General features: G+C 38.9%; 1 protein-coding gene across 32 annotated transcripts in view; it reads left to right on the top strand.

The window, feature by feature from the left end:
* Nucleotides 1-21433, top strand: part of map2 (microtubule associated protein 2) — a 331665-nt gene that overhangs the window by 209212 nt on the left and 101020 nt on the right. For 29 of the 32 annotated variants that reach the window (XM_062961372.1, XM_062961363.1, XM_062961338.1 and 26 more), the window contains one exon: nt 4011-4299. In XM_062961372.1, coding sequence (XP_062817442.1) covers nt 4038-4299 — 262 coding nt within the window. In that variant the 5' untranslated portion in view covers nt 4011-4037. Of the gene's footprint in view, nt 1-1679; nt 1742-4010; nt 4300-21433 lie in introns of all 32 variants that reach the window. The other 3 variants (XM_062961292.1, XM_062961301.1, XM_062961319.1) reach the window with 1 other exon arrangement.

Below are 21433 nucleotides of genomic sequence, written 5' to 3'. Positions count from 1 at the left end.
AATTCTGTTCAGTTACATAGATATTTTTCTACAGGGTGTGGGAAATTTTAATCTTGAATGTTTTCAAGAACAGGACATTTACAATTGATGAAAATCACAATTTTCCAGACACTGGAATACTTCTGGACTGAATGAACTCTAAAATGTCTCTATTCATTGTAGAAAGAGATCTGAAATTACCTTTCAAGTATTTAATTAAATTACTAAAAGTGTTATCAGAGAAACAGGAATATAAGAACATAAATACAACATTCATGATAGGATGACGGAGTCTTCCTTTTAGAAAATTTAAATCTTCTGATTCAACATTGGATTTTCTCTTGTTTTTCCCACCTTTGCAGAAGCACTGTGTAGTAAAGGGATGAAGGGATTTTAGTTACATTTATAATTAAGAAGATTACAAAAATGAAAATGTGGACCGAATCATTCCAATTTTAACCAATTCAAATATGACTTCAAGGTAGAAAAGAGGGACCTTTGTTTCTACTGTGCAAGGAACACAATACTTTAGTTAAAAAATTAATTATCCTTAAATTACACTATTTAACATGGTTTTTTGTTCCTGAGTTTAAAATGTCATTTCTTAATTGATTCTATAACAAAACATGGAAAATGTTTATTAAACTGGAAAAAAAACTTTGATTTTGCGAGACATCTTTCAACAAATTTTGCTATATTTTTCAATAAATATCTCATTGAGCCTCGACCAATTCAACATACAAGGGATATCCTGAGAGAAAGGTTGCAAGATTTTTTAAAAATGCAAAAAAGAATATATTTAAATAAAACTTACATGTATTATAGCATAGGTATTACATTATTTTTCCACATAATCACCATTCAGTTCAATGCATTTGTCATCCGTGGGAAATGTTTTTGATGCCTGTGTCTACAAGTCTCCTACTGCCTTTTTTCAGCCAGTTTGTCACTTTGAGGAACTGCCGGATCCCGTCTGCAGGAGATGGCCGTGGTGGAAGAGGAGGAGGAAGAGGAGGAGGAAGCAGCAGCAACAGAGCCGGAGCTGGGAGCGGGCGGCAGAGGCGGAAGTGAGGCCGAGGGTGCCTCTTGGTTGGAAGGGTTCCCTGAGCTGCTGAGCCCCCCAAGCGCACCTGGCCCAACATGCTGCTGTCTGAGTGAGGAGGAGGAGGAGGAGGAGGAGGAGGAAGGAGGAGGAGGCAGAAGCTGCTTGGTGGTGGTTTCCTAAAGCGGCAGTCCTCCTCATCCTCCCTGTCGCCGCCCTCCTCCTCCTCCTCCTCCTTGCTCCAGCGGGAGCATGTTGGGTTGGTTGCACTAGGCTATGCCATATCTAATCAGGGGCTCAGCAGCTTGGCGAGCTCCTCCAGCCAAGAGGCAGCCTTGCCTCACCTCCGCCTCTGCCGCCGGTCCCAACTTCGACTCTGTTGCTGCTTCCTTCTCCTCCTCCTTATCCTTTTCCACCACCGCCAGTTCCTGCAGACAGAATTCGGCAGTTCCTCAAAGTGACAAACTGGCTGAAAAAGGTGGTGGGAGACTTCTAGACATAGACATCAACAAACACGTCTCACGGATGACAAAATGTATTGAACTGAATGGTGATTATGTGGAAAATAATGTAATACCTATGCTATAATCCATCTAAGTTTTATTAAAACGTATTCATTCTTTGTATTTTAAAAAAATCTGGAAATCTTACTTTACAGATATCCCTTGTAGTCTGTGGCAGCCACAAAAACGTTTCTGGAGTATAACAATTATTTTCAAAGTAAGTACCATACAGTTAAACAAGAATAACACTTTCAAACCAGGAACAGAAATTATACAGTAGAGTCTTGCTTATCCAAACTTTGCTCGTCCAATGTTCTGTATTATCCAACACAGTCTGCCTTTTAGTAATCAGTGTTTCTGTAGTCAATGTTTTCAATACATTGCAATGTTTTGGTGCTAAATTCATAAATACAGTAATGACTACATAACATTACAGTGTATTGAACTGCTTTTTCTGTCGATTTGTTGTAAAACATGATGTTTTGGTGCTTAATTTGTAAAATCATAATGTAATTTTATGTTTAATAGGCTTTTCCTTAATCCCTCCTTACTATCCAACATTTTTGCTTATCCAGCGTTCTGCCAGCCTGTTTATGTTGGATAAGTGAAACTCTCCTATATTTTCATGCCACCAAAACAGGAAAGGGGAGGGGGTGGGATGTCACTATTCAAGCCATCAACCATGAAGGTAAATAATTGCAGGTAGCTCCATGGCACTTAGAAATAGGAATATACATATTCTTCTTGAAAAGAAAACGGTTAGGGTTAGGGTTAGACACATCCTTTTGATTCATCATTTGTAAACTTGCTCCATGGCAGGATTTCTTCCTTTTCCCCTCTTGCACGTTTTACACTGACACTGTTCAAAATAACACCAAATTATTTACTCATCTGCATTTACATAGTGGTATTATTGATTTAATGCATTTTTTACCATTTTTACTAGAAATTACAAATAATTGAACCTGTCATGTGTTCTTTGCTTATCAGTTCTATTCTACATTCAAAAATGTATATTGTAGGCAGGTAGTAATTTCCTTGAATAACAGACAGAGAGAAGTATTGTGACTCACTACAGGTATTTTTCTGGCATTTAAACTGGAAACAAAATGTTCTACGAACAATGTAAGAATGAATTTATCTACATTCCTCTATGTAATCTTCTACTTTGTTTCCCCCAAAATAAGACAGGGTCTTACATTATTTTTATTTTTTTGCTACAATAGATGCTTTAGAGCTTGTTTTCAGGGGCAGTCTTGTTTTTCCAAATTGTCTTTTTAAATGAACTATATCGAGGGCTTATTTTTGAAATAGGGCTTATATTTTGAGCATCCTCAGAAATGCTGAAAAGTCAGGATAGGTCTTATTTTCGGGGTAGGTCTTATTTTGGGGGAAACAGGGTATGAAACATGGGACCCTTCCACAAGCAGAATAAAATCCCACATTTTCTGCTTTGAACTGAAATATATGGCAGTGTGGACTCAGCTATTCCAGTTCAAAGCAGAGATTGTGGGATTTTCTGCGTTGATATTCTGGGTTATATGACTGTGTGGAAGGGTCCATTCTGAGCTGATTTCTGCTCCCAGATACTACTGAGAGCCACATAGCATTTTGGCCATTTTGGAGACAGAATGATATGTTGGGTAGCATAGTTGCAGTAAAGGGACCTTGAAATGTGTGAGACTTCAATTGTATCTTTATACTGTGAAATGGAATTCCTTTCTTCAGAAACTATGTCTCCGCATGTATTCATAGGATGAAATCCAGTTGTTAATCTCTATTACAGTACACCTGTTGAATTAAATGAATTTATGGAAGTATTCATTTATGAAATTGCCATTGATTTAGTGTATATTTTTTAATTGGGGAGAGGAGCCCCCAGTGGTGCAGTGGGTTTAACCCCTGTGCCAGCAGTACTGCTGACTTGAAGGTTGGGTTGCTGACCTGAAGGTTGCCAGTTCGAATCCAACCCAGGTAGAGTGCGGATGAGCTCCCTCTATCAGCTCCAGCTCCATGCGGGGACATGAGAGAAGCCCCCACAAGGATAGTAAAACATGTAAACATCCGGTTGTCCCCTGGGCAACGTCCTTACAGACAGTCAATTCTCTCACACTAGAAGCGACTTGCAGTTTCTCAAGTTGCTCCTGACATGAAAAAAAATTAGGTATAGTAGTTGGATTTAGGCCAGAGGTAGGAATCATGCGCCCCTTCAGATAATGTTGAATTTCATCTTCTTGTATTCCTCAGTTTTGGCTGTGTTGAGTAAGGTTGGTAGGAGTCCTTTAAAATTTGCTGCAGATTCATTAAAAATGAAACTGGAAGGGACATTACATCATTCACCTTGGACCTATCAGGGCAGAAAATGGCCCCTGTCTCTTTTGCAATTACCCCATCCCATCTTTAAAGGTTTTCATTGTTACTAACATAGATCTTCATAAAATTCCTGCTTGCTCCATCAGTGATCTTGCATTCATTTCCCTTTGTAGTAAAAGAAGCTGCAAAGGATCAGAAGCATGGCTGATGAACGGAAGGATGAAGCTAAAGCACCGCACTGGACCTCAAGTCAGCTAGCCGAAGCTTCTTCCCACTCACATCCCCCAGAGATCAAGGAGCAAAGCAGTACAAGTGAAGGGTTGGTCAGAAGTGCCAATGGATTTCCATACAGAGAGGATGAAGATGGGGGATATGGGGCACGTGGGCAACAGAGCTCATATTCCAGAACCAAAGAGAATGGAATCAATGGAGAAGTAGCAACTGGAGAGAAAGAAACTGCAGGTAAACATGTTCCCCAAGTTCACCCCCTGTCCTTTGTTTTTTCCAAGCCTTACTTTTAAAGGGAAGTGCACTTCACTTCTTCTGAAGTCCCTGGCATTCCGACCATCTGGCTTAGAAAAGGCTACATACAGCAGGGAGTGCGCTAACTTGGACAATGAGCCAGTGTCTCCTGTGGAGGACACTGTGACATGGCCTGGCCAATGTCATGTCCTGAAAATACTTGGAGAAGATACCACACATAGGGGAAAAGGTGGTGTTTCAATGGTAGAGCATATGATTTTCATGCAGTTTGATGCTATTCTCCATATCTGTATCTCCAGAAGACTTTCAGCTAATATTGTACCATGGAATCTGTTTTCTACCCAGTATTTGAACTCCATTTGATATCTCCCTGAACCAACTTATTGGGAGGATGGGAGTAGTAGTTAATCAATATCCAAGAGGCCAGGTGTTTCCTACCTCTGTAGGTTTGTGAAAGCTCCTGACGGAGAAGCCTTTCACACTGCTCAACTATAGCACAATGATGCCACTTTAACTGTTGTAGTTGCATAATATGGAATCCCATGATTGGTGGTTTGTTAGAGGCTCCAGAGGAGAATTCCCTGGTTAAATTCCCTCCCTCGACTCCCAATCCCAGGATCCCATAGGATGTTGCCTTGGCAGTTAAAGGGGAACCAAAGGACAATAACTGTGTAGTGTGGGGTGTGAGATTTTCAAAGGCTCTTCCCAGTCTGGACAGAAATAGCATCTAGACAAGAGCTATAGTCTGCCTTGGCGTAAGGCAAAGCAGTTGTCCTTTCATAGACTTGAGCCTGGAGAGGGAAATCAAGGGCAGACACTGTCACAAACAATTTCTTCATGAGCTTGTTAAGTTGCTTTACTCCAGGAAAATAAAAGAGAGAGGCGAGGGGATGAGTAGTGGAGAAGACAAGAGAAGGAGAAAAAAAAGAGCTTCTTTGGGAATCAGCATTGAGGCCATTGGAGTTATAACATTGGGATTCAACTGCTGGTGCCACATGCATTATTGTCAAGTTTATAATAGACCCAAATGGAAGATTGGTAAACAAACATGTGGCTTGCTGTGACTAAAATAAGACCAGCTGTTTAATGTTAATGTTTGTGAGGCCTGATGTTTTGAGCAGTGCCAGGTTCATCTGCTATGTATTATTATATACGAGATAACATGAAGCTTTGTCAAGAAATGATGGGAAGGCTCTGAGGTTATGACTGCTGCTGTAACAGAAGGAAATGCTGGAATAGGATGTACCTACTTGGATTGGGTGAAAAAGATACCATTTAGCCCTACTTCCAATAAAACTATATGTGTGTGTGTGTGTGTGTGTGTGTGTGTGTGTTTATACATACATACATACATGTGTGTGTGTGTGTTGTGGACTAGTACACTAGGGAAAATATTGTAGTACAGTTATTTGTCTATAATGTTACCTTGTTAAATCTTCCAGGAAAGTTTTAACAACAAGGTACCCTTTTGGACAAATAAACACAACTTGAACTGTGAAACTGTATAACCCATTCTGCTGCCTCAGCTTTTGAACACACTTTATGCATAGATAAGGCTTAGGAAGGTGAGCAGTGATCACAAAACACAACTACCTGACTGTGGAAAAGTCCATTCACCCCCGATCCAACTTTCCCCTCTGTTTTCAGGAACAAATAATTTCTGTCCAAGTAGAATTGGAACACAGAACTAGTGGTTACAGTTTGCTCAAACATTAGCCAGAAACTGAAAACATTCATGTTGTAAAGTCATTATTTGCTGTTATCATTCTGAAATCCCCGAGCTTTGCATTATCATTGCATGGTTTTGAGGTACTGTATCTACTTTCCCATTTTTCAAAAGTTACTAAAGTCTGTATATATAAAAAGTCTGAATGTTGTAAGCTGATATTTCTGGTAGAAAACACACACTTCCCTGTCCATCTTGTTATCACTTCGACATACTTAGTGGGTCATGAAACAGCAGTATGGACCAGTGCTTGAGTCATTTGATAGTTTTTATTACACCATTTTAGTAAGGCCATACACCCGTGACTGTAAAAACATTTTAAAAGTTGCAGTTACATCAGAAGAGGGGTGGAATTGGCAAAGCTTTGACTCAAGACTATCTGAGACTATCCTGTGATTTCACCTAGTATAAAAGTGTATTGATTCGTTGTTTTTAATGAAGCATGATGCTTCAACTTGAGTGGCCATGAGGCAGCTTGTAAACAGGGTCCGCAGTTGGCTGCAGGGTTAAAAAAGAAAGCTATGCAACTGAAGGTAATTATTAGCAGATTAATTTACGCCAAATGCACAAATTATGGAACCATTATTTGTCTGTTTGCTCCTGTACATCAGTAACATTTGATTTATTAAGGTATAAATTCTATGTATCATCAATGCAAGGCATAATAGCTTCTCCGAAGCATGATGCAGTGCTTTGTTCTAATTGTCAAACCATGAGTTTGTTAAGAAAAAGAGGGAAGATGATTCATGGAATGTGGGTAGGCAAGGAGTGGGCTGGAGCTGGGGTCTTCAGGCAAGGAGAGGGGACTATGAATCACCTGGGCTGCAGCTGATATTCCCGTATGTATTATCAATGGCTTGGATTGAGAGGGGAGTGGGGAGAGAAATGCATAAAATGTTAATGTTTTCCCATGAAATCTTAGTAGTAGGCCATTTTTATATTGCAGAACTACAATGTATCAGATATGCAAGGCTAGTGTCCAGCCCTCTTACTGATAACAATGCTGTTAGGAGATTATGGGAGCTGAAGTTCAACACAAAGAGTCATAGAGCTGGCAAGAACTTCAGATGCCACCTAGGACCCAGGTTTACTCATGAATTTTACGACCTGGTTTATTCATGAATTTTAACTGGTTAACCAAATCCCCATGCTAAGTCTATGAGACACAAAACATTAAGAGCCCCTCCAGGCACTATCTCAAGCAGATATTGACAGGTTTGTAGCGGGGAGGGGTGTGTGCTAGTGGTTAACCCCCCCCCCCCGAAATTTTCACACACACACACACACACACACACACACCCCGAAATTTTTTTCTGGCTCCGGCCCTGCTAGGACCTATTCACACGGGTTGAAATTTGGTGCTGGCAACAGGTTTTTTGCACTTTCGCCATCGAGTCTGCTGGTTCCCATCACATACAGTAAAAGTACTTCCATGGCAGCTCTGTGGCAAAAGTGCAAAAAACCCATCACCAAAAAACCACCCATGCCAAAAAATTGTTGGCAGTGCACAACCGGAGGCTTTCCATCTTTCTATAAGCAAAGATGGGTTGTGGCTTTAAAAAGCTTCCCCGATGGGATGAGGTAGGGGGAAAGCTGGAATAGTGTGGGGTGCTGGTCCCCACGCCCACTGGTCAGGCTTAGATACATGGGTTCCTGCAGGTCACTTGTTGCAGGTCAGCTGTGTATCAGTGGCACGGTCATGATGACTGTGTGTGCCAGAAGAGAGGTTTATGGAGTTTTGTTCAGATGTCAACTCTGCCTGAGTATCAGTAGTATCAAGGAACAGAAACCCCAGAAGAAGGCCCCCAAAGTTGGTGAAGGCAAAACCAGGGGGGTGACCTTATGGTGGTGGAGGCAGCGGCAGTCTATAGCTTCGGCCCCCCATTGTGTGTGGGGATGCTGTGTGTGTGAGTAGTGAGAGGGGCTCTCTCTCAGAGGGGGGCACCATTCGTCCAGGACTCTGGGGCCTGCCGTCTACAAGGGTGTGTGAAGAAGTGTATAATTATATTTTGTTTATAGATGATATGTGTATTTGATTTTGTGTAAACAGCCAGGTTTGGCTAAGTTAAAATGGTGAGTATTTGAATTGACATTATGTATGGGGGAAGGTAGCCATCTTAGAGTGCTAGAACAGGTTACCATAGCAACAGGGGCGGAGCCAACCGCCGCCTGGAAAGGAGAAGGGGGAATATTTTAAAACCCAGCAGTCTGTGATTTCCATTCACAGTGAAGGAACTGATTCTCAGGTGGAGAATCAGGGTGACTCAGAAGAATTTGAGTCAGGCCTAAGATAAAAGGATTTATTTTAGGAGTCTGTGATTTCCTAGTCACAGGGAAGGATCTGATTCTTGTGTGGAGAATCAGGCTGGCTTAAATAGAAGGATTTGAGTCAGATTTAGGTTAGACCAGACTAGGCAAGTTAGGTGATTTGTCTAGGGTCAGTTGTAGAGTCTGTGGATTAGGGAACATTAATCCCAGGGGATCCAGGAGGATCAGGGTTTAGTGTAATCCAGAGAAAGAAGTATTTTGAAAGTTTAACCACCTTATAACTGTTTGTAACCATTAAGCGAAGTGCCTTTAATAAGTTATCTGAAACCATCAAGCTCTGTACCTGCAATAAACTTGTTTTGATTTTATTCTAATTAAGCCTCTGTCATACTCTTATATTAAATTAAGCAACATCAACATCTGTAGTGGAACAAATAGAGAAAGCTTATAAGAACCAGTACCATCTGCCTGACGTCTCCATTGGTGGCAGCGAAGAAGATAATCAAACAAATCATTAATTAACACCATCTCTCACAAAACATCTTTATTCATTGGTGGTATCTGTGTGTGTGTGTGTGGGATCAAAAAGGGTTCCATCTCTGACACACATTCCTGTCAGACACCTCACCTCTGTACAATATTGGTGGCAAAGCTGGTGGGATTCGAAGGGGATTCCATCCTCTGCCACATAAGTTCCCTTACATTAATTGGTGGCAGCGGTGGGATTCAAAGGGGATTCCATCCTCTGCCATCTCAGCTCCTTACAGGGTGCAAGGACTGCGCAAGGTGAGATGCAAGGCAGCAGGCTTCCCTTAGTGAGGCACCTCCCTGGCTCTCAATAATAATAATAATAATAATAATAATAATAATAATAATAATAATAATAATAATAATAACAACAACAACTTTATTTTTGTATCCCGCCACCATCTCCCTGTGGGGACTCAGGGCGGTTTACATGAGGCCAAGCCTGACGACACAATTAAAATAGAGTAAACCAAAACATAGTACACAATTCACAGTATAAAATAGATAAAAACAGCAGTACAGTATAAAACGGAATATTATAACAATAGTTAATTATATCAACCAATCACCAGGCGCAATTTCTATCGTCTTTGTGGAAGGGGAGACTAAGGCAGCAATACAAAATAGGATGATGGCTAAAGTTCATAAAAGATAAGGACCTAATAAGGTGCATGATCGATTATTAATACCATCTGGAGCTGGATTATCTAATGACTGTCTCGCCAAAAGCCAAACAGAACATCCAGGTTTCCTGAAGGTGGATTGGGGGGGGGGGGGAGAGAGAGAGCTTCCTTCCCTTCCTTAGGTTGGCCAGCTTCAGAATGAGTGGCACAGTTTAGAAGTTCAGTACAATCCTACTGAGCATAACTTCTAAACTTTCCTTCGGCCTGCAGATAAATCCATATAAAGATTTTAACATTTATTAAGACATTATCACTGAATAAAAAAGGATTTGGCCTTCAAGAAAAGTTATTAAGGAAATAAATGCATGTATTCATTTGGCATTCTTTTCTGTAAGTACATCTTTAAAACCCCAGTGTGCACAGCAGGAGAGATTCATTTTTCTCACATGAACAACTGCCCTTGATGTATGCAATCATGCATGCTAAGAGGATCATCTTAGCCCCATTTTCTAGCTGTTGACAGGGCTTTATTGGAGGATAAACCTATATCCATTTTTTTTTGCCAATAGTACATTTTAAAATATCCAAACCCTGAAGTTGTTATATAAATTGACAACATTAGGAATATTTCTATTTAAATAAAACCAAGTTTGGGAGAAACTATATAGACAAAAAGAATATTTACATATAAACGTCTGAAACACACACTTCAGTTGTATACACTTCCATGCACATATTTTCAAACATATTGTTTTTTCTTCAGAAGTCAAAGTCTTATCAGGTTTAATGAAGAGAGAAAAAGAGTAATAGAAGTGATTTAATCCTGACTGAGTTTGATGCAAACATATCCTTTTTTGGTGTACTGCTTTCATAAGCTCTCAGGTTGCATCTACAACACTTTAACTGCCATGGCTCAATGCTTTGGAATTCTTGGATTTGTAGTTTAGTGTAGCACCAAAACTCTATAGCAGAGAAGGATAAAGATATTATAAAACAATAACTCCCACAACTCCCTAACATTGAGCCATGGCAATTAACATGGTCTGAAACTGCATTAATTCTATAGTGTAGATAAACCTTAAGTAAACAATTCTGCCCAGTTTTCAGAACTGATCAGTATGAACCAGAAAAAACCAATAGTCGGTTAGGCTTGTGCCTATGGCAGTCTGTCCAGATATTTGGCACTTTAGCTCTTGTCATCCCTGACACTGACCAGGCTGCTTGGGGCTGATGTGAGTTGTACATCTGGAAGACACTACTTTCTGGAAGGCTGACCTATGACAGCTGCAATGCTATTACCCACCCATTTCCTCAAGCTATTTCACAACTGCTGAAATAGCTCCTGGAAATGTAGTCTAAAAGTAGTATTTAGAAGCACCAAGGAATAACGCTGAAATATATGAGTCTATAAATGTTTTGAAATCCTCTTATAATCTTTACATGCAATTAGGTGCCCACTCTTTTAAAGGTGAATTGGAGCCCCTTCTAAGAAAATATTTTTATCAACTCTGAGGTTGGACTGGATGACCGTTGTACACTCTTCCAGCTCAATGATTCTGTTTGAAAGGAGGTAGTGATTATGGAAAATGCAATCTTTTTGGAATGTTTCCTGTGCAAATATATTCAAAAATCTAAGTCTCAGCTACAAATCCCTATAGTTGAATTTTGGATCTCTCAGGCCATAATAGGGAGCCATCTTTCAACAAGTGTAATGGAAAGCACAGTCTAATGAAATGTTTTATTATTTAACAAACGCTGCTCTGTAAAGTCACAAATTGTCCAATCCATCTCCTTCGTGGAAGTCAAAATTATTTTGGTGTTTGGAAAGGTTAGTTATATACCTTCAAGTTGAACATCATAGGGTTTTCGGTACTGTTCCATTATTTGGGCAGAGGAACAGTACCGAGTTTTCTTGACAAGATTTGTTCAGAGGAGTTTGCCTTTGCTTTCCTCTGAGGCTGACGCAATGTGACTTGTCTAAAGTCACATAGTTGGTTCCGTAGAAAAGATTGTGGTGTAGGGTCTATTTAGGGTTCTTAATGTCCCATTAGAAGAAGGTACCATCTCATCTTTTCCTATAGTTTGACCAAAACCAAACTACAGGAAGATTCCCTCTAAACATTATGAAGAACTTCCTGTCATTAAGAGCTGCTGACACTGGAATATGCTGCCTCCTGGTGTGGTAGAGTCTCCTTTTATGGAGATTTTAAAACAGTGGCTGGATGGTTATCTGTCAGGAGTGTTTGATTCTGTCTTCCTGCCTGGTAGGAGGTTGGACTGGATGGTCCTTGTACTCTCTTATGACCTCATCACAAAGGGCTATGGATTCACCACACCTAGTGGTGAAACCATGGGGTCCCAGCGGGGGTGATGGAGAACCCGTTGCTCCTCACCCAGAAGAGCCCGGCTTACCTGGACTTCCATCCTATGGAAGGAAGCGTTCCCACCCGACTTCCCCCCATTGCTCCAAAGGCAACACAGGAAGTTTCCTGTGTTGCCCCTTTTGTGGTGTACTCTGTTTGCTCTCCCTTTTCAGCACAGAGCCTGGCTGGATGGCCCTGTGAGTTGAGGAATGGGCTCCATGTTGAAGGTGGAGAGCAAGCTGTGTACAACAGGAAAATCAGACCGTCTGATGAGGTCACTACAACTCTATGATTCTGTGATCTGTTTGAAAGGAGGTAATGATTATGGAAAATACAATCTTTATAGAAATAGATACACAACTGAAGAAGTAAAAGCCATGGTCTTAATATACTGCCTGCATTCTGAAACTTTTAATTTTATTTTTAGGACACAAAACACTTTTAGAGAATCTCAAGAGTTACAGTAGACTTGTAGATTCATTTTCCAGCTTTGTTGAAATGATAGCCGTTCTTAAGTAAAATATGAATACGCACCTCTGTACGTGCACAAGGATAAGTTGAGAGAGGATGTTATCTTGGTTTGAAAAGATCACAGCAAATCTGTTTTATGGATTGCTCCTGGATTCAAACTACATACCTAGGCCATCATTATTATTCATATTTTCAGTTAGCTACAAATGTGCATGAAACACACATGCAGGGAACGCTATTAAAATTATTCATTCTACCATATTTCCAGAAAGGATACTGTTTGGATACCATCAATGTTAGACATTTCTTACTGTGAAGGATGTTTTAAATTTCTTACAAATTTCCCTCCTCGTTGCAACCCCTAAGTGCCATTTTTCAGGATGTTCCGAGAGCTCCCCCATCCTCAAAATCTGCTTTCTTCTCTATATTATATCTTGTATTTAAGTATTTGTAATATGTGCCTCTTCATTTATCTATTCTCCCCTTTCTTTGATGTTAGGCCTTTTTTGAACGGTGAAACTGTTTTTAATTCTTGAATATCATCAAGCAACAATAGGGCTCCTACTTTAGAAACAATAATATCAAATATACCATATTTACTCAAATGTAATGCTCACCTTTTAAAACTAAATTACCATCCCAAAATTAGGGTACGCATTATATTCGCATAATATGGTAAATACTTTTTTTAGGTTTCAGGGTTTTGAAAATTGATGTGCACATTAGATTTGATGGTGCATTAGACTTGTATAAGTGAATTATTGTTTTGAAAATCAATCATTTTTGAGACTTATGAAAACAAAAACAATTTGAATCAGTAGCGTTCAATTCAATGTATATAAATAATTAAAGTCATACTTTTAAATCTTAAATGAGATGTGGGTGTAAGGTGTTTGAGCTACACTACACTACCCTCTGTTCCTAACTGTAGTTTGTTTTGGTTAAATTCTCTCCTAGACATAAAACTCAGAACAGGTAACTTCAAGTTTAATACTACAATAAACTATAGGTGTAATCATCTTGGGAAACATATTCCATCCTGGCAAACAGCATGCTTATTTTTGTACAACTCAACCTGTCTTTGTGTTATGCTTTCAGCACTTTGCAAGATAGATTTAGTCGAACTTCACTTTAAGTCAGGTAGTTAAGTTGGCTTTGAGAGATTTCAGGGAGACATTCATACACTGTTGAAAAATGGAACACAAATTAGCTAATGGTCATTCAAGCAATGAGGGCAAGAGGGTTTCAAACAAGAGTTTCATTCTTTTCCCTTGTGTTTGCATAAGCCAAGAATTGGATCCTTGTGTGCTTGGGTAACTTTTCAATAAGCTGTTTTTTCTACCATTTCACTGTATATAAGTATACCATATTGAGATAAGGTAGAAAAATTGGTATTTCTAAAAGTGTAGATTTCTGGCATCTGGTTAAAAAAATGTTGGCAAGGAATTTGATTTTTGGAAGCAAAGATTATTCTATTCCTTTTCTATCCTGAATTTCAAATCTACAAATAAACACAGCCTGCCAAAATGGAGAAAATACTAGTTTTTTTGGTAGCAGAAGCAGGTCAATAATATTTCTATATTGGGCATCAGCTATGCAGAGTAATTGTTTTTGTTTACAATATATTTTCCTGCACTACTGCGCAGACCCTTGAAGCTTGTCTTAGGATGCAGTTTGACACCACTAACTGCCATGGCTCAATAGTATGAGATCTTGAGAGTTGTGGTTTAGTGAGGCACCAGTCGCGTTTGACAGAGGCTAGAGATCCTGTAAACTACAAATCCCATGATTCAATAGGATTGAGTCATGGCACTTAAGGTGGTGTCAAACTGCATTAATTTTACAGTGTAGATGTACTCTTAGAGACTGAACGAGAAAGACTGGTAAATACATCTCCTAACAATGTGCAGATGAAACAGAGGCTGATCATGTTTGTATTCTCCCAATCCTCATTAGACAATGTGAAATTTACAGAGAAGGGAGTAGCATAAGAGATGGGACATGCAGACAAAATGGATTAACCTAACAAAACTGAAGGCAACAAGAAAGGCAACAGTCAATGCAATAACCTCTGAAGTAAATTCATAGTCCTAGGAAATTAAAATCCGGGTTATTCTATTTTCAGAGCGTTCATTTATTCATTTATGGATAATAGCACAGTATTATCAATGCTGGGTCTATGCTATCCAACCTGCAGCCTGGGGTTTTTCTTCTTAATCTTTTGTAAACGTCCTGTAATGTGCTTTCTTGTTTTGACTGGAGGGTTATTGCAGCAATTAAGCCAATATAATACATTTTATGCACTTCTTATATCTCCCTGCCTAGTCTCCTCTCCGCACTACTTCCTTGTGCCGACTGTTTAATCTTCCTGCAGGAAATCTTAATAGATAGTGAGTTTTTTTCCTCAGCCAGGCCTATGACTACATCTGCTGGCTCTGCAGTATGAGGGTGATTTCAAGGATCTTGGCTCCTTTCAGTTTAATTTGCCCCTTGTTTTGAGCAGGGGAGGCATAACCCATCTCCCCTGCAAAGCAGTGTGCCATTTTCCACTGATTTGTAGTAAGGATGGAAAAAATTGCTCATTGATGTAATCTGTTCCTTCACAATTCCCAGCACTGAAGTGCAGGAATGTGAGAAATCCCACACCAAAAGCCTGGTGTTATTTCCCAAGGAGATGGGAAGAGAGTGCTGTCTTCCCCTGACTTTGGAAGCATGGATTGCCTTTATAAGTTCAGACAGGAAATCAATGTTCATATTTTCCTGCATTCTAGTCCATTTCCAGATCCCTTCTTCCCCTCTCTCTGTCTTTTCCAATATGTATAGACACACACAAACATTAATACAGAAAACCAATGCTGCTGTGCTTGTGGTATTTCATGCTGCAGCATTGCAACACTTCAATTTTTGTACTATGTATTACCCTTACAAGACATTGACAAATCTTGATAGAATTAAATATTGCTTTTGAGTCAAAGGGGTCAAAGTGCTATCTTTAATATGGACTAACTCTACACGTTGTAGTTCACATTTTATATTTTAAGTTAGAGTTGGTGCTTTAAAAACACTATGGGTAGAATACTCCCAAGAAATGATATCGGGAAGATCATACCCCAACCACATACATAATCCTGTGGGTCTTATTTTAGATCTGCTTAGTGGTAGTTTTGTCAAAGACTAAAGTAAATAAGATTCTTATTCTGTTGCTGATTAGTCCTTTGGGGAATAAGATGCTAATTAAACATTCTATTTTCTCTCCTTCCTCCACATTTTAGTAATTGCACTAAATGTTGAACACCGTACTTCACTCCTTTAAAAACTGATAAACATCCTAAATTATACCCATGTCGGCAAGTTAAGCATTATATAAAGTTTTAGAGTGAACATAGACATTTTTAGCAATCATATGTTAAGGTTGCATTAACAACAGAGCATAAATACTTGGTTAGTTCTTTTGGTCCCACTTGTTGACCAGTTAAACTCTACAAAGGACTGACAAATCAAGTTTTGTTCATTCTCTAAATAAATACATTAAATATATGTATGCTAGGCAAGTATAGCAATTTATTGTCACTAACTAGAATTTGTAGTCTAGAGAAGTAGTATTTGGAATTAGTTAATAACATCGACTAACTCTGGACTGCAAGTACTAAAGCTTCCTATCATTCCAAATACCCCTTCACCAAACTACAAATCTCAAGATTCTTCCCAATGGAGTCATGACAGTTAAAAGTGATCTCAAGATGCTATAATTGTACCAGGTAGGAATCCCTAAGGAATGCTTGGATTAAAGCCTATAATGTGCAAAATTCTCAGTTACAGACAAAGATGCAATGACTGCTTCTACACAGCGATGCAATCCAGATCAGAATGTGGATTAATGAAATCTAGTTCCACTCTGTGAACTGTGAAAAAGTTCCCGCAGAGTCCACAAAGCTTTCCTCGTGCCGAATCCATCCAACAGAGTGACTGTTTTTTTATCCCATTGAGAGAATTGTGCTGAACTGCAGCAGCCCATCAGATGAGAATCAGCAATGGAACTCATCTTCCAACTTAAAGAAAGGGGGGCAATTTCCTCTTGAACGGGGGGGGGGGGAGGAGTTTGCTTACTTTCTTGCGAGTTCCATATCTGGATCTGTTATCCAAATTTTTCCAGCAATGCCATTGTTTACATCAACACTGCGCATGTTGATCTTGAATTTCCATCCACTGATCAGCTGCAGCACATTTTATCACCAACTTTGAACAAGCCCCAGAGCTTTTTAAAAATGTGTTTTCCATGTGAATGCACGTTGCAGTGCACCTTAGGGATATGCATTTTCTACCCCACCCCCTTATAATCCACATCATTCTGGCTTTTGCATCATGTGTAGATGGCACCAATGTCTGCATGTGACAAATAACCTCTCAGTGGCTGCAAGGAGTCTACATGATTCACATCTAGGCATTAATCTGACTCAACAGGAAACATGACTTACTCCAGGTCTTCCAGGAAGTTCTGGAATCACCCCAGAGTTTTAGAGGTGTGGATTTCTGGATTGAGCTGGATACAACCTGATCCACTGTCTACATGCCCAAAAACCTACTCTGCTTTGCTAACCACAAGCAGCTCCTTGGTGGAAGCTTGCTGGCAATATCTCTTTTGAGGAGATTACAACATAATGCCAAGCCATGTGACCAGAATAAGCAATGGTACCAGTAAGGCTCTGCAAAGGAGTTGGTTGTGGCCAGCAATGCAACAGCGGTGGCCCTGGTGAATCTTTGACCCAAACGGCTGTATGGATGCCCAAAAGGCTCCAAACTGGTGACCTCATCACATTGAGATTGCAAAGCATGGGTGACCATCCTTTTAGCGTAGAGAATCGTGCCTCTTATATCGTCAGCAGTCCCGTTTCAAGTTCTACCTCCCCATCACACTCACACGTGGAAATTTAAGAGCTGGCGATACATTAATCTTACATTCATCATACAGTCAGTATTACTTTTTTTTAAAAAATCAGAAGAAGCAACAATATCTGAAAGCCAAGAAATCCCTTTCCCTGCCCAAAGCCCCTTACATTAATGGAGACTGACACCAGTTTAAAACCATTTATTTCCATGGGATAACAGTGTTCTGCACCAAACCTCGTATTATAGAAGAGGCAGTGCTCTGGGTTAAAACCATTTCTTTCCATGAGATAATATTGTTCTGCACCAAACTCCTTTCCCTCAAGATTTTTGAGGTATTTTCCTTTGAGAGGAATCCAGGTATGTTTCGAATTCTATTGGACAAGGGTAATTTAGTGTTGAGTATATGTTAAACAGATTGTTATGCCAAACTGAACACTGTGGCTCATAGTTGGATATGTGAAGTTGTGAGGAAAGTGTTCCCTTGTGGTATCACAGGTCTTCCTCCATTTTCAGTGCTGGGAAGCAGGCTCATGCTGCTTACCATAGATGAAAAAATAAATAAAATTGTCACAACACAGTACATGGCATTATGTTTGCTCTGAATCCATTTCATGTCATGATTTTGCAATTTATTTATAAGTTGTGGGGCCCCTGTTTTAATCTGCTTTTCAATATCCCAGTTTATTGATGATAATATGCATTCTTACAGGGGTCTACACATTTTTCTGTTCTCGGGATAGAATTCCATTACTCAGATTTTAAAAACAATGTTCCTACATAGAGTTTCTGTTCTCCAGAATACTAAATAGAGTTTACTATGATTTTAAATCTGCCCTACTAAGAACATGAAGGAAGGACATCTCGATATATTTAGGCAGTTTGGGCATATTTTATGATTAGAAGCACTAACTTCTCACACAAATAAGTTGTGCTTTTCTATAAAGTTTCTCTGGTTATAGAACCCAATATCTAGCTTTGATTCACAAATGAGTGATTCAAAATGGGTATATCACTTATCTGAATTTGAAACTTGTCTCTCCTGAAAAATCATGATTGTTTTTTTCACTGTAAACCATGATAGCTGCTTCAGAAGTGCAAATCATTTGCTGATGTTTCATTTGCTGAGTGGTGAGCTTACAAACAGGGACAGAGAGCTCTGGCGTGGACTGGTCCATGAGGTCACAAAGAGTCAGAAATGACTGCGTGAATGAAGAAGAAGAGCTTACAAATACATATGATCCTTTTATGCATGGGTTCAATATTCACAGTTTCACTTTCCCATGCTCCAAAATCTATCCTTCCATGGAAGTGTTTGAGGGCTACTCTAGGTCCTTCGGTGGTATGCTTCAAGCCCAAATATAATGAAAATATAGAATTTGCTATTATTCATGGTTTCAGGGTATCCACATAGTATCTTGGAAATTATCCCCTACAGATATGGGGGTTGTACTTTAACACAAGTGTGGCCACTAGTTTAGTTAATTTTGAAAATCCAAAATTGGTGGCATATTATTTTCTTTATGTTGAAACCAAAGGAACAAGGCAGTGATAAGAAGCTAAACAAGATTGGAAGATAGCTCATTCTGTTCCTATAGCAACAAGTATAACGTTTCAGTTAATACTCCAAAATCAGCTTATGTGTGGCTTCTTTCCTTGCTTGGTCCTTTAATTCCTTTTAGGAGCCCTTTAGAGGAGTTTGTTCTGAATGTGTGAGAGCAAAAGCATGTTATAGACTGTCAATGCCCAGCTTGTTATACCTCTCCAGACCCGCTGAATATATATGATGCTGTGATCGTTCAACCTCCTGGCCTGAAAGAAGATGTTGAGCCTTGGGAGATAAAGCAGTGTCAAACTGCCTGAATTCTACAGTGCATGTGCACCTACTTTCATGTACCTATAGATGAGTGGAAATTTGTATATAAACAACATAGAATTGTAATGTTGAAACAATAAATAATATTGTAAAAAAACACAGTGGTCCTTAATGATAGTTTAAGAGATAATAGGCATGTGCAATAAAATTGGAAAACTTAAGTCGGATTAGTTTCGTATAATTCGTACTTGCGATGCAATATCTGAAGTGCACATATGGTCTGCACCAAAAATTAAGAAATTGAAACTTACCCCATACTTTTTCGTTTTAGTTTTGTAAATCTTGGAAGGCTCCCAAAGTCAATTTATATTCAGTGCAAGGAAGCAAAGCTCAAAAAGCAAAGCCAAAAGGGCTGCCTTAGTGCCTGCCTTGCCTTTCCTATGTAAATGATTAGGCTCTTGCCATTAGGAGAGGGGAACAGAGGGAGCAGTGTTTTCTGGGAACTCTGGGAAATGTAGTTTGGGAAGAGAGGAGTCCTATTGCAGAGAATTCAAAAAGCCCAGCCCTATACTGCATTTCCCAGAATGCAGTGCACTGCTCAGCACCAGAAAGAAGATTATTATTATTATTATTATTATTATTATTATTATTATTATTATTCAGAGGGTGGATAGCCATCTGTCGGTGGTGTTTTGATGGTTTCTACACTGTTCCTGGGTTATAAATGTCATTTCCTAATTGGTTCTATCATAAAACATAGCAAAAGTTTATTAAACTCCAAAACTTTGTCTTTGCACAAGGGACATCATGTTATATATGTTATTTTGCTACCCAATCCACCAATTGAACATTATCATCCACCCATTTGACAAAGTATTTAGCACAAAGACAAAGTTTCTGGTGTAGAAACACTACTTTCAAAGTAAGGGCTACACAATTAAACAGGAAATACTGCTACCAAACTAGGAACATGTTTTCTTTATTATTAAAAAGTTGTTTATAAAAACTTTGAAATTTCCCTAAAAGTCCATGGATCAGTGAAACGTTCTGAAATTTGGTGGACTAGGAATGGTGAATGCGTTCTACCATTGTAGTGAGTTTCATCCCAATAGCTGTAAAAATGAGGGGAGGGAGGAGCCCCTGAATTTTCCCCAATTATAGTAATTACAGTAGAGTCTCACTTATCCAACATTCGCTTATCCAACATTCTGGATTATCCAACAGTCTGCCTCCCACTCGGATCCATAGCTGTTTCTCTAGGCAGCAAGGAATTAGCCTTTTACGCATTTAATTTCTGACAATGTTGTTACTGTAAGTTCATTTTATGCAATTCTATCTATATTTGTAGTCAATTTGTTAGTAGCCAATGTTTTTGTTGTCAATGTTTTCAATACATTGCAATGTTTTGGTGCTAAATTCGTAAATTCAGTAATGACTACATAACGTTACCGTGTATTGAACTGCTTTTTCTGTCAATTTTGTTGTAAAACATAATATTTTGGTGCTTAATTTGTAAAATCATAATGTAATTTGATGTTTAATAGGTGTTTCTGTAATCCCTCCTCATTATGCAACACATTCGCTTATCCAATGTTCTGCCAGCCTGTTTATGTTGCATAAGTGAGACTCTACTGTATGTGCAAGTACTATAATGAAATAGTAACTAAATTTCGTTACTCTCATTATGTTACGAATTTTTCACTAACTATACTTTAGAAACACTTTAGAAATGAAATACCAGCACCCCCAGTTTTATAATGACTTTTGAACCATTTTTAATTGATCGCACATCCCTAGTAGAGAATCATTTAAACAGAAAGTGGCCTGAAACCATTTGATACTACAGTAGGGTCTCACTTATCCAACACTCGCTTATCCAATGTTCTGGATTATCCAATGCTTTTTTTAAATCAATGTTTTCAATACAGCATGATATTTTGGTGCTAAATTTGTAAATACAGTAAATACTACATAGCATTACTTCGTATTGAACTACTTTTTCTGTCAAATTTGTTGTTAAACATGATGTTTTGGTGCTTAATTTGTAAAATCATAACCTAATTTGATGTTTAATAGGCTTTTCCTTAATCTCTCCTTATTATCCAACATATTCGCTTATCCAACGTTCTGCCGGCCCGTTTACATTGGATAAGCGAGACTCTACTGTATATGTAAACAGGATAGCTAATCAAAATGTGTGTGTGTGTGTACACACACACATAGTTTATATATATATATATATATATATATATATATATATATATATATATATATGTATGTATGTATCACACACACACACACACACACATATGTAAGGTGAATTAATGATAATGGAGAATGATAATTTTGAATCATTCTTTGCTGACATAGACTAGCTAATATTAGCCACATTATTGCTAAAGTAGCAATAATCGTAGTGGGGAGAAATCTTCAC

Source organism: Anolis carolinensis, chromosome 1 (genome assembly GCF_035594765.1).
Source record: "Anolis carolinensis isolate JA03-04 chromosome 1, rAnoCar3.1.pri, whole genome shotgun sequence".
NCBI classification, from domain to species: Eukaryota; Metazoa; Chordata; class Lepidosauria; order Squamata; family Dactyloidae; genus Anolis; species Anolis carolinensis.
Note: the sequence above shows the minus strand (reverse complement) of the source record. Positions and strands in the feature narration are given on the sequence as shown.